At 44.0% G+C, this 13,990-nt stretch overlaps 1 protein-coding gene across 5 annotated transcripts in view; it reads left to right on the top strand.

The window, feature by feature from the left end:
* The window catches only part of SPG11 (SPG11 vesicle trafficking associated, spatacsin), a 50,604-nt gene extending 39,229 nt beyond the window's left edge, over positions 1-11,375 (top strand). For 2 of the 5 annotated variants that reach the window (XM_090029351.1, XM_090029349.1), the window contains exons 32-40: positions 99-297; positions 893-1,030; positions 3,567-3,700; positions 4,387-4,494; positions 5,168-5,336; positions 6,365-6,453; positions 7,040-7,195; positions 7,973-8,124; positions 10,430-11,375. In XM_090029351.1, coding sequence (XP_089885477.1) covers positions 99-297; positions 893-1,030; positions 3,567-3,700; positions 4,387-4,494; positions 5,168-5,336; positions 6,365-6,453; positions 7,040-7,195; positions 7,973-8,124; positions 10,430-10,610 — 1,326 coding nt within the window. In that variant the 3' untranslated portion in view covers positions 10,611-11,375. Of the gene's footprint in view, positions 1-98; positions 298-892; positions 1,031-3,566; positions 3,701-4,386; positions 4,495-5,167; positions 5,337-6,364; positions 6,454-7,039; positions 7,196-7,972; positions 8,125-10,429 lie in introns of those variants that run through there. The other 3 variants (XM_090029353.1, XM_090029352.1, XM_090029350.1) reach the window with 2 other exon arrangements.
* Positions 11,376-13,990: the final 2,615 nt, after the last annotated feature.

Raw genomic sequence — 13,990 nt, 5'->3', positions numbered from 1 at the left:
AAGAGGGTTCTGCAAATGGAGGACAGTAGTACTCTACCCCACCTGGCACTGGCGTTTTTCTCTATGTACCATGTTTAAATATCTTCTGTGCTGCTTAGGAACTGAATTGCTCCTACAGTGAAATATCAGCCCAGGATTCTGAAAAGGTGCTTCGAGCAATCCTGTCATCCCAGCAGCCTGACAGATGCAAGAAGGCCCAGGTGTTCATCACAACGCAGGGTCTCCAGGCCGAAACTGTGGCAGAACTTGTGGCTGAAGAAATCACACAAGAATTACTGGCATCTTCTGAAGGAAAAGGTGATGGTGTCTGTTTTCTTCTGCTTTTAATCCCGTGTTTTGTTGATTTAATCAAGGTTTTTTTAAGATAATAAAAAACCATAATTTACAATGGCAAAAAAAGGTCCTGTTTTATTTATTTATTTTTTTTAATTGGCAAGTCATGCTCTTTGTAACCCCCAGCAGGCTGATTTCAAGGAAGATTCCTCCGTTGTTATGATTATGATGATGGTAGTTGTTGTTGTTGTTATTATTTTTACATAGCCAAATATGGGAGGGTGGCCTGCATTTTTAAAAGGTTTTTTAATGAATAACAGGGTTATTTTGCTAAGTACTGTGACTTGTCTTGAATTGTTTTCTGCAGCTGGGTTAGTTTTTGCTGTGACAGTCACAGGATTTTCCATCTTTGCCATGAATGACAGCCAGCCTTAATTTTATGATCTGGCAAAGAGAAGAGCTGAGTCTTAAGCATTAAAGATTGGACTGAGAGAGTCTCTTTGGATCACATAATTTCGACCCCTGCATCAGGAAGACACTGCACTAAGTTTTTCATAACATTGTTAACCTTTCGTCCAAGAGCAACTTCTGCTTATGACAACTCTCTGTGTATGCACAGGGCAAAAGCAGCTTCTGAACCCAGCAGATGAGAGTCAGGCATTCCTACAGTTGGCCAAGTTGTGCCAGGATCGCACATTGGTTGGCATGAAATTGCTGGATAAAGTTTCATCTGTGCCACGTGGGGAGCTATCAGGCAGTAAGTAAATAGCAAACAATAATTTTTGTAACTGTACAGGCAGCTCTACTAGTTCGCCTAATGCACTCACACTGACAGGAGTTTGGGGCTGCATGACACATCATGTAGAGTTTGGACCCACTGCCAATTATCCATTACTGATTTATTTCTGAAAATCCCAAAATGTATTAAATAGATATTTAAAAATGTATGACCATGAATCAACCCTAGTGTAAGAGCTCAGTGCATCCATGCATCAATACATTATAAACAATACATGAATATTGTGGGCCCTTGTTGCCAAGAAGGCTAACAGCATCCTGGGCTGCATTGGTAGGAGCGTTGCCAGCAGATAGAGGGCAGTGATTCTTCCCCTCTATTCTGCACTGGGGAGGCCACATCTGGAGTCCTGCGTCCAGTTTTGGGCCCCCCATAACAGAAGGGATGTGGACACATTGGAGAGAGTCCAGTGGAAGGTAACGAAAATGGTTGGGGGGCTAGGGGACATGACTGGTGAGGAGAGGCTGAGGGAACTGGGCTTGAGTCTGGAGAAGAGAAGACCAAGGTGGGATTTGATACCAGCCTTCATTTCCCTGCAGGGGGTTGCAGAGAGGATGGAGCTGAACTTTTCTCAGTGGGGGCAGATGACAGAAGAAGAAGAAAAGCTAGGGTTAAGGTTACACAACCTGTATTTATCCATTTTTCTCAGAGGGGCATCCATTATTTATGAAGAACCTTCTTTGCTCACTACTGGCTGGTTACTGAAAAATATCTTGGCTGCATTTTGAAGCTTAATTATATCATCTCCATGAATGAAGAGCTACACAATATAAGAGACAAAGGTTTTAGCCAGAGATGACCTGTTTATTTTTAGAATCACAGAAAATGAGGATTGGTCCAACCTCCTGCTCAAAGCAGGACCAGCCCCAGCTACATCATCCCAGCTAAGGCTTTGTCTAGCTAGGTCTTAAACACCTCCAAGGATGGAGACTGCACCACCTCTCTGGGGAGCCTGTTTTAGTGCTTTACTACCCTCCTTGTGGCAGTTTTTCCTAATATCTAACTTCAAGTACACTGAGTAGGGATTATACGTAGCTGAGATAATGTTATTTGGGAACACACACTTGGGTAAAGTTAAGATTGCCAGTGTAATACCATAGTCAAGCGTACACACCAAAATTGCCTTTTCCTAAAATTCTTAAAAAAACAAAGTCAGGGTAAGCTACCAAAAATTAAGCCATTTCCCCACTTCTGTACAACTTTTCATTAGCCTTCTCATCCTGCTGGATTTGTGCTGGGACCCAACCCTAGCGTAGCCCCAATTCTGTTGTGTTACAGAAGGCTTGATATAGAAGCACTGATGTTTTCATGCTGATAACTGAATTTCATCACTGATGAAAAGTTCCAGGGAACGTTCTGTCAGTTCTGTAACTTTCTAGAGTGTGTTGGAGCAGAGCAATGCTTCAAATGTGAACAGTCACTCAAAGTTTTAAACTGTGCTAGTTGCATGATGGGACAGGTTTGTTTGAGTTTGTGATGCCTCTGACAATGCTGTGTTTCTGTCCATTTTATACTACATAATAAACAGTGTATGTAGCCTTGAGTGAGTTACAGTTCAGCAGGTGGTTCACTGGTTGCACTATGGAAATGCACAGCAGTTATTCTTGGACCAATACCCTGATGTGTATTGTATATTCAAACTGATTTTTATTTTTAAAAGATTTTGTAAATTTGATAGTAATTTCACTGCGTAACTGGTTGAGAAGCAACATTGAAATTGGGTTAGCTGTGTAATTGCAGCATGTAAAGGACAGTTGGCTTCCTACCTCATCCTGTCTGCTCAGGTCTGGAATGAGAGAGCATCCCCATCCCTGCCATCTCTTTGTATCCCCACACCCTTGAAAATATGGTGAATTCCTTTGCCTCCCACTTTCAGAGACTGCAATAGTGATGAGCATTGTCCTACAGTACTGAATGCATAGAGAGGACCTTGGCCCCAGTGTAAAGCACGCTGCATTCTGCTTCGGGATCCTGCCACACTAATCAGCAAAACACCTGCTTGTTCTGAGATCTACAAACGCATTCACTGCATTTAATCCATTCATTCTGGCTCTGAGAACTCAGTCCATCCTAAACATCACTCAGTAGATCAAAGTTAGGAGAGGGGTCTTAGAACGTAGATGTGGAGTTTCAGGCTTTGTATTTTAAAACAGATCTGATTTGGCATGATGGTTGGTGTTGGAGGGTAGAAGGAGGCAATTGATTGTGTATTTGTCAGGCAGTTTCTTTTCCTTTCATGCATGGTATTAACCTTGCAGAAAATAATCCAGGGGACCAGATTCTAATGCAGAGTGGAAGACCAGACTTGACTCTGTGTGCAGTTACAGAACCTGTGACCTATCAAGCTGCTCAGGTTTAATGCCTGACATGTTCAGTTCAGTCTTACTGTCTGTGACTAGAAAAGTTCCAAATCATTTGCAGAGTTGGCACCACCTTTAAAAATGCAGCCACTTGCTTCTTCATCTTATTGAAGCACTTGGATTCTCTTGTTCTTTAGCTACAGAGCTGCTGATTTTGGCCCATAATTGCTTTAGTCTGACGTGTCATATGGAAGGAATTACTAGAGTCCTGCAAGCTGCTCGGCTTCTCACTGATGAACACTTGGCGCCTAATGAGGAGTACAGCCTTGTGGTACGTAGCTGTCATACCCTAATTCCCCCCCCCACCCCATTTCCTCCCCAACTCAGTAAAAGGCTCTTCATGTAACAGTGGCACAAAATGATACAGCATAAAAGATCAAGGGGCCTAGGTGGCTTCTGGAATTTGAAATCTTTTTACCATTTATTTTTCTTTCTCGTAATAAGATTATAAAGAGATTCCTATAGTTAGTTTAACAGTTTGGACTGTCTCAAAACAGGCCAAGCTCCTTAAAGTAGCTATCCTTATGTATGATGGCTCTTTGGTTTGATAGTCAGCTGCAAGTGGCCAGCTGTCCACACCCTTTGGCCAGTTGACGAAGCTTGCCGGAGAAATGGCAGAAGCTGTAGCAGACTGACGAGGAGATCTAGCTTGTGGAGTTTAGTGATCACATATTGCTCTATTCAGTAGTTCACGTTACAAAGCCAACAGGCACCTCCTATCACTGCCCGCAGAAGGCCTACCAGAGTGAAGATGACCATGCTAATGACATGAAATGTCCTTCCAGACTGGAATCGCTAGAGAGGGCTAAAAAGCTCCCTGCATGGTTAGTGTTTGCTGGAAATCTTTGTTTTAGAAATGGTGATCCTTTTAGCTGTATTTAAACTGGCATAGACTAACCCTACAGCAAAGGCAGGTTTTCCCACATCACTCTGATCTTCGTATTTTTCTCTCTAAAGGTCCGGCTCCTCACTGGCATTGGCAGATATAATGAAATGACATACATATTTGATCTGCTGCATGAGAAACATTATTTTGAAGTGCTGATGAGAAAAAAATTAGACCCGGTAGGTCTGATGGTGGAGGGGAAACAACAAAGGGTGGGGACGGTGTGCACATGTGCATGCACACACACATATGTGCATTCATGTGTTAGACAGGTAAACTTTAATCTGTCATTGACAGTAACTAGGAAGCTTTTATTTTTACCTATACTCAAATTATAATCTATACTGCATGTCTTCAGTTGTGATTTGTTTTCAACCACCATTTATTAATGAAATCTTTTTACCATTTATTTTTCTTTCTCCTAATAAGATTATAAAGAGATTCCTATAGTTAGTTTAACAGTTTGGACTGTCTCAAAACAGGCCATGCTCCTTAATGATCATTTTCTGACAAAAAAATTGCAACCATTTCACTTGGCAGCAGAAACTTGGAGGCCTCCTTATATTGTGTGTGTGATTGGACATTTAATATCAGAGGTTGCTGACTTTAAAATTGGTGACTCTTACCTGCCAGATAGCAGCAAATTTATGAAAACTAATCAATAGCTTATTTTATGTCTGTAATACACCAGTTATATTCCCATTATGTTTTGAAGTGTATAAAAGAGACTCAAGGTAGCATGGTGATCTTGCTTGAAAATTGTACAGGATTTTGTTTTGTTTGCAAGCTCCAAAATGCAAAGCAAATATAAACTCTTCAAGTATCTGTCCTGATATTGGTCCTTCCTAACAGAGTGGAACGCTGAAGACAGCTCTGCTGGACTACATAAAGCGTTGTCGCCCGGGGGACAGCGAAAAGCACAACATGATAGCCCTGTGCTTCAGCATGTGTCGAGAAATTGGAGAGAATCATGAAGCAGCTGCCTGTATACAGCTGAAACTCATTGAATCTCAGCCTTGGGGTGAGTGGAAGTTCTGGAACCAAGACTATGTGAATGTTTGCGCGTAGCTTCTAGGAACACATTGGATTGCTGTGCATGATCGGAAATTGGCCAAATTCAACATTTTTCTTTGAAGGCATCACAGATCATTGCATACATAGAGGTATGGCTGGGAGATACCCTTCTGATGGCTTGTCCTAGTGGCTGCAGCGTTAAAAGTCCCTTCCACTTCAGCAAGGTGCATTGCGTGATCACACTAGCTAAGTGCTGGGCTCTTCTCTGACAGCACATTGTCTGGCTGCTTTCCTCTTCCAAAAAGCCCTGGTGGTTCCTGGTACCTGTGCTGTTGGAACACCCCTTACCACCACTGATGTAGCTACAGACATGCTGATCTGCATTTATGCAGTGTTCAAAAAATTGAACTTTTGTGGTGCAACAGTAAACCTCCCTAAGCAGGCTGCATGAATGCCTAAAGGGTTCTTTACTTCTGCCCCTAATGCCACAGTGAATGGTGCGTGTTGGGAGTTCATAAAATCATAGAGCCGTGAGGCCAGCAGGGAGCTCCAGAGGTCACATCTAGTCCAATCTCTGCCTGAGGCAGGATCAGCCCTGTCCAAACCATCCTATACAGGTTGACACAAGACATAACACCTGAACCTGCAGGGGGACGGTGGCAGCAACTGTCCTGCTGCTGCAAAGGTTGTTAATATACACTCAAGAGTTGCTCTGGAACACAAACTAATGTCATTAAGGAATCAAAGACAAGTTATGCTGAATGTTTTTCTTGACTTGGTTAGCTGACCAAAGCACATGGAAGTTACAAACTTGCCTTCAGAACTTTTGATCGGGTTCCTACAGTGGCTTTGTGTTTTGTCTGTGCATTGCAGAGCAGCTTCTTGTGTCAGGCTAGAATTGGTGCATTGTGGTCTGTTATGGCTAGAAGTGACTAGTTTCAGATTTCAAATGCACTACAAAACTTGTTTTGGGTGTGCTGTGCCCTGTAGCTACACATGCCTTGGGTCCTTGTTTCACATCTCTTTCCATTTCAGAAGAGTCTCTCCAAGATGTGCCAAATTTAAAGAAACTGTTGATGAAAGCTCTGACTCTCTTTATTGATGCAGCAGAAAGTTATTCCAAGGTGAGCTGGCATGGAATTCAAGCTTTGTAATGTGTTCGCTTTCAGTGCCACCCAAGGAGGGGTCAGAAGTGGCTTTAGGTTGAACGGAAACGGCCAGTAGCATCTCCTCGGGGGTGACCCGTGAGGAGCCATCCTGACCTGAAACAGCACCTGGGATGTGCCATGTTGCAGTGCAGCAGCAAAAGATCCTGATGAAGAGGCGGCAGTTCTCTCAACCTGGCTGACAAAATGATCACTCAGTCACGGACTGCGCACTGCTCCCTGATCAGTTCTTAACATCTTGGGTGGAATGGAGGAGGAGAGGGGAGGAGGAGTTGACTTGGTGCTGAGCTAGTAGCTTTAAAGTAGGAGTGGTGACAGTGTTGCAGACTGGCTTCTGATTTTTATGGTGAACGTCATTTGATAGGTGGAGCTTCTTATAAGAATACAGCCAGGTGGACTGAGTGATCAGAGAAGCTGCAGTGGTTTACAAGGCAAAGTACTGACAGGCTCCAAAGCCTGCAGAGCCATGCTCAGGGACTGGCATCCTGGCTTCCTTGTAGGAACATTATTTCAGGAGCTAGGTTTTGCTTCTTTTTGACTCTAGGATTCCTGTGTCCGCCAGTCCTTACGCTGCAACAGACTGACAAAATTGATAACTCTCCAGCTTCATTTTCTGAACACAAATCAGAGCACGATGCTAATCAACCTGAACCGACAGCACCTCATGGATTGCATCATGTCCTTGCCTAGGTTCTACCAGGTAAAGTAGCTGAGTGAGAGAAGCTGCGTGCTCCTGCTGTCGTGTGGACACTGCCAAGACTCCCAAGGTGAAATGCTGCTTCAGGTACTGAGAATAAAGCCAGATGTTGGTGGTGACTAAGTTACAGGCAAGCAAGATCACCACCTGCAGCACCAGGACAGGCAGGCAGTGGGAACAGGTGTTTTCTCAGCTCCTCTGACTCACTTGAAGCAGTTCATTCAGAGAAAGCAGCTCCACAGAAACAAAGGGGGACTTTAGTTACAGAGAACAAATGGCTTCTTTATTACTGCAGCCACAGCAACATCTTAAAGTCCACGTCTTTGGCTTTCAGATTCAAAGATCAGTTCTCCCAACAAAGTGTTCTTTTGTATGGCACCTGGTCTTTGTCGTTAGGTCTTGTCCTGGCAGCCTGTTACGTGTCGGGGCCACCTCCTTCCTCTCCTCTCCCTACTCTTAGGGCCCCAAACTGCTCAAAGTTCCTATTCAAATCAGATTTTCTAGGCCTTAATTTTCGGTCCTCTGTTTCTTTACTGCCCATCACAAGTATTTCCTACCTTATTTTCTTATACTTCATAGTGCCCCCTGCATTTCTCTTGAAGGATGACTTAGGGGGAAAACACAATACAGGGGCAGGACTCAAAGCTGTGACTGCATTTTTTGCCAGAGAACATATAAAAGCAGGAAGAACCCTTGTGGCTGAAAAGCTTTTACCAGTGCAAACAGCTTAATTACAACCCAACCTAGTCAGTAATTTCTGGCAATCTTTCTTTCTCCTAGGCTGCTATCGTGGCTGAGGCTTATGACTTTGTTCCAGACTGGGCTGAAGTTCTGTATCAACAAGTGATTATTAAAGGTGACTTCAATTATCTAGAAGAATTCAAACAACAAAGGTTACTCAAAGCTAATGTGTTTGAGGAGATTGCTAAAAAGTAAGTATTTCTACAGCCCAAATTCCTTTCCATCTTCAGAAAGCGTGGTTTTAAATTCTAAAATACTTCATAGAATCATAGAAGTAGGGTTGGAAGGGACCTTGTAGATCTTCAAGTCTGACCTCCTGCCTGGGCAGGAGAAAAACTGGGCTCAAATGAGTCCAGCCAGGTAGGCATCAAGCCTCTTCTTAAACACCCCCAGGGTAGGAGCCAGCACCGCTTCCCTTGGAAGTTGGTTCCAGATCCTAGCCACCCTAACGCTGAAGTAGTTCTTATGGAAGTCTAATCTAAACCTCCTCTCCAACAACTTGTGGCCGTTATTCCTTGTTATGCCGGGGGGCACCAGGGGAAACAAGGTCTCTCCCAAACCCTTCTGGTCCCCCCTAGTGAGTTTATAGATGGTCATCAGGTCCCCACTCAGCCTACTCTTGTGAAGGCTGAACAGGTTCAGGTCCCGCAGTGTCTCACTGTACGGTCTGCCCTGTTGTCCCCGGATCATGCGGGTGGCCTCCTCTGGACCCTCTCCATGTTGTCCACATCCCTCCTGAAGTGGGGCACACAGAACTGGACGCAGTACTCCAGCTGCGGCCTGACCAGTGTCGCACAGAGGGGGAGGATCACCTCCTGGGCTCTACTTGAGATGCACCTGTGGATGCACGACAAGGTCCAGTTAGCCCTGCCAACCATGACCTCGCATTGTCGGCCCATCATTCATCTTGGAGTCAATAATGACTCCAAGATCCCTTTCTGCCTCCGTGCTCTCAAGAAGGGAGTTTCCCATCTTATAAGTGTGCTGCTGGTTACTACTGCCCAATTGCAGCACCCTGCACTTGTCAGTATCTGTCAGTATAGACAAATACTGCTTAGAGACAATAACTCCTTGGGCTTCATTGGGGAAGAGCAGCCTCCAACAGCTCTAGTTGCAGGTACAGACTTTATTTATTGCAACAGTGCTGAAGACGTTCACATGCCCACAGCTTTTCAGAACTGCATGTTTAAACCTGGCTTAGATCTTCATCTGTATTCTTTGCACTGCACCTCAAGGGTATGTTGGTAGAGTCTAGTCCAGTCTGCACCTACCTTCTGTAAGATTAGAACAACTCAGAACTGTTGAGAAACTGCAAGAGGGGAAGGTATGTCAGGTGGGTTGTGTGCTGCTTGAAGTTGGATTCCTGTGCCACAGACTTTCTGCAGGAGGGTCAGCAAGCTACGTGAAGTCTCTGTTTTCCCCATCAGTAAAAGTGATAGCATTACTAAACCTAGCATAGGACATCAGATGAGTTTGGGATGTGAAGGACTTTGGCTGTGGCTTAAAAGCAGTGTTGGGGTGGCAGCAACATCAGAGTTCTCCAGACCCCTCTGTGCTCCTGGGGGAAGGATCTATGTGGTGTGTGTGGCACTGAGGTACTTTCTACACATGGGCACAGATAAGAGGTGGTACTGCTCTTCAGTCCAGACTGTTAATGTGATAGAGAGAAAATCCAGCAGAGCTTGGGACTTTTTAGATCAGTGGTTCTTAACCTTTTTGGACTCAAGGCACCCCTGCATAACTTTTGTGAATCCTACAGCACCAAATTCAAAAACAAGTGTATATATTGCAGTGCTTACCCCCTTGCAGAGGGGCTGGGCAATCATTCAGGTAGGGCTCAAGCCTGATCCTGCATTTATCTACTTAGCTTCTCTCCTCACACGTTTATGGCACCTTTCAAAAGATCCATGGGCACCCTGGTTGAGAATCACTGCTCTAGATACTGGTCAGTTTGCATTCTTTAATAAAGTGCCTTATTTTCAAACAACTGACCCTCTAGGTCAGTGGTCTCCAAACTTTTTTGATCGCGCACCCCTATCAGTAAAAATTTTTTGAGCACACCCCCCCCAATATATATATATTTATATTCATGCACCCCATCAGTAAGATTTTTTGAGCACTTACCTCCAATATATGTATATTTATATAAATATAAATAGAAGTTCTAATATTTTCTTCCTGCACCCCAGTGGATTGTCTTGCGCACTCCACTTTGGAGACCACTGCTCTAGGTGATGGTGAAGCAAAACCTGATCCCTAAGAATGCACCCAGGCTGTTTCCTACCTTCCCAATGAGTTTTTCTGCTCCCTAGTCCCAAGACACTCGACTGGGATGGTGTAGTCAGGGATGGTTTTGCCCTGAGCAGGGGCTAAACTAGATGGCTTCATGAGGCCCCTTCCCGCCCTACTTCCCTAGGATCCCATGAGAGCGCCGAAATTCTCTCTCTACAAGGACTGACTTCTCTCCTTCTAATGCAACGTGAAATTCTGTTTCAGGCTCAAACAGCACCAGCCTACTGAGGCTGCTCTGAAAAACCTGAAGAAATTACTGACCTACTGCGAAGACATCTATCTGTACTACAAATTGGCATACGATAACAAGTTCTATGATGTGGTAAATATGCTTCTGAAGGATGCCCAGACTGGCTGCTGTCTAAATGACATGCTGGCAAATTAGATTCCATGCTGAGAGATGAAGAATCTACCTGGCAGCAGTCCCATGACTTGTGCTGGTTACCTTTCTTTAACAGACTAATAATGTCTGACTAACTTATCTTTAGATCACCTGTTTAGTTAACACAGTATGTGGGATAAGATTGTGATTTTGCTACATGTGGGTTACCAGAAGAATCTCAGCCTTATTTTGACTGTCCCTGAAGCTGTATTCTCAAAATACCTGCTGGGCTTTTAATTGCCAGTCAGTCCAAAATGACTCGTTTGGCTAACAGAGATGTAGGGAGTTTGACTTGAGTGGGAACAACATCCAAGCCTCACATGAAAAAAAATTCACAAATGCTAAGAAGGATTTGTCCTGTCATAGAATTGTTGTTTGGATGGTATGCTTGAACTGAGCACACGATCAAACATTTATAACTGCTTTTTATTTATGATCAAAATGATCTTCCTGGGCCCTGGAATGCCAGCCAAACTCAGTGTTCATGCTAGTCTCTTGGCTTGCTCTAAAACCTTCAAAGGACATTCCTCCATTGCTACACACAAGTGAGTTAATGTCAATCTGATGTAAGGTCTGCAGCAGTGCTGTACCACAGCCGGTGGCAAGAATGGACTGTTTATATTCCCAATCAGATCAGTATTTACCAGGGGTCAGTGTTGGTCCTGGGCACTCTAATGTAGTAAATTCTCTTTTGTTTCATTACATAAAGTGAAACTTGTATTTGTGCAGGCACAGTATTGAACTCTAATAAATTTTCTATTCCTAGTATATAGTTGTTTTGAATTGTAAAATGAATAATTTTCAACCTTCTGGCATAGGCACTATGTACCTAAACAACTCCTGAAGATGGTCAAATGTCTGGTTGTCATATCCCACAGCCCCTGAATTTTGACAGTACTTGCAAAGTGGAAGAGTTTGACAAAGAATCCTCTGTCAGGAGGCCCTGATGGGTAAGAGTTCCTCAGGCAGGCAAAGGATTTCTACCGAGATTTCCAACATAAATGTAATCACTGGTTTCTTGGGTATAAAGGATTGCCATTACCTGCTACTACTGCCCATATTTTCCAAAAAAAAAACAAAACAGTGAATGTAGAGCAGAGATGTGAATCTCTAACAATTGCTAGGGGACAGCTCAGTGTTCTTAAGGAACTGGGGCATCTAAATCTAGAACAAAGCTTTGGTTAGAAAACTGCAAGCCCTTTTAAAAATGATAATTAAGAAGGGGGATAATTTTTGTGATCAAAGAGAACAGGGGTGTGGAGGGTGTGACTTAGATTGAATGCTGCTATTTACCTTGGAAGACCAGCATCTAGTGATATTTGTCTCAACACAAACAGAAAAGCTTCCAACCAACCCAGCGTGCAAGTGACAACTTCAGCAATTGGCCAACTGGGAGTTCCAACTTGGGCAGTCCACCAGACACAAGACACTGGCAAAGAAGATACTTTCTTGAAAGTCCTATATCCAGCACACTGGATATCTGCTACTTCCTTTAACGCATTGGGGAAAACTGTGGCTCTAGGATGTGCATTACCTTCACTACAACAGCATCTTGGTTTGACAGAGTTGTTAAGTCTTGCAGCCCATGGATTTAACTAAGTTTGTGAGTACTCCCCATGGACTTCAGTAGAGATGAATGTAAAGAGAGGAGTAATCCTGTAGTTTGACACACCATAGATTAAAAAAAAAAACAAACCCAAAAACCACACTATCAAACTGATTGCAAAACACAGCCAGCTGTTCCTGCTATAACGGACAGTGGTGAAAAAGGAGTGTAGTCTTTAGCTGTTTTTCTAACTGAAATAAGTGGTGATGGCAGGCTTGTGAACACAGGACATTATTTCACACTTTCTTTACTGCGCGATTTTTTTTAAGAGGTCAACTTTTTGGAGCAGAACCCGTACCTGTACCATGAATGGTAAAAGTAATTAGTAAGAATTCAGGTTCCTGAGCATAATTTTGCAACAAGGAGTTGTTGGCTTCATCGGTAAGGCCTGGCTAAGCTTTATTTGGCTTTTATTGTGAAAATAAAATTGAAAAAGTGTAAATTAACAGCCTCAACTGTCAGTCACTTCATGCAGTTCAGTGAGTTGGTCTTAGTTGTAAAACACAAAATTCATTCAGTTTTTAGAACCAGCTACTTGCTAAGTACTGCACAACAGTAAAACCAGACACTCATTAAAACTAATAAACCGATAAATTCAAAGAACAAAAAAATTAAAGCGATTAAGAGAAGCCATCCCTTATTCAAAACTCACTCAAGCTTAAAAAGGGACCAGTTTAACTAAAAAGATCGTAGGTGGAGCTAGAATAGAGACAAAGTGTCTAACAAGTCAAGTGTGTGGAATTTCATAGATTTCATAGACATTAGGGCTGGAAGGGACCTCGGGAGATCATCAAGTCCAGCCCCCTGCCCAAAGGGCAGGAAGTCAGCTGGGGTCATAGGATCCCAGCAAGATAAGCATCCAATTTACTCCTGAAGGTGTTCAATGTAGGTGCTTGAACCACCTCCGCTGGCAGACTGTTCCAGACCTTGGGGGCTCGGACAGGAAAGAAATTCTTCCTTATGTCCAGCCTGAAACGGTCTTGTAGTAGTTTGTGACCGTTCGACCTCGTCATCCCTTGGGGCGCTCTGGTGAACAATTGTCCCCCCAGATTCTGGTGTTCACCCCGATAAACTTATAGGTGGCCATCAGATCACCCCTGAGCCTGCGCTTTTCCAGGCTAAAGAGTCCTGTGGCTCTCAGCCTGTCATTGTAAGATCTGTTTTCCTGACCTCTGATCATGCGCGTGGCTCTCCTCTGGACTCTCTCAAGCTTTTCCACATCCTTTTTGAATTGTGGAGCCCAAAACTGGACGCAGTACTCCAGCTGCGGCCTCACCAAGGCCGAGTACAAGGGGAGAATGACGCCCCGGGATTTGCTCAAGAAGCATCTATGGATGCACGCCAGCGTTTTGGTCGCTTTACTAGCCGCAGCATCGCATTGGAGGCTCATGTTCATCTTGTGGTCAATGATGACCCCCAAGTCTCTTTCTTCTGTAGTGCTAACCAACGTAGCACTGCCAAGCCTATAAGGATGCTGCAGGTTTTTCCTCCCAAGATGGAGAACCTTGCATTTATCGGTGTTAAACACCATCAGGCTCAGCAAATGGGCGGATGAGAACTTGTCCAGGTCAGCCTGGATCACCCGCCTATCTTCTGGCATGGATGCTTTGCCCCAAAGTTTGGTGTCATCGGCAAACCTGGCCAGTCCACTCCTGACTCCAATGTCCACATCATTAATGAAGATGTTGAACAGGATGGGTCCCAGGACAGAGCCTTGAGAGACCCCACTGGTCACAGGGCACCACGATGAGTGACTGCCATCGATTACAACCCTCTG

Source organism: Crocodylus siamensis, chromosome 15 (genome assembly GCF_052110815.1).
Source record: "Crocodylus siamensis isolate JL-2025a chromosome 15, ASM5211081v1, whole genome shotgun sequence".
Lineage (NCBI taxonomy): Eukaryota > Metazoa > Chordata > Crocodylia > Crocodylidae > Crocodylus > Crocodylus siamensis.
Note: the sequence above shows the minus strand (reverse complement) of the source record. Positions and strands in the feature narration are given on the sequence as shown.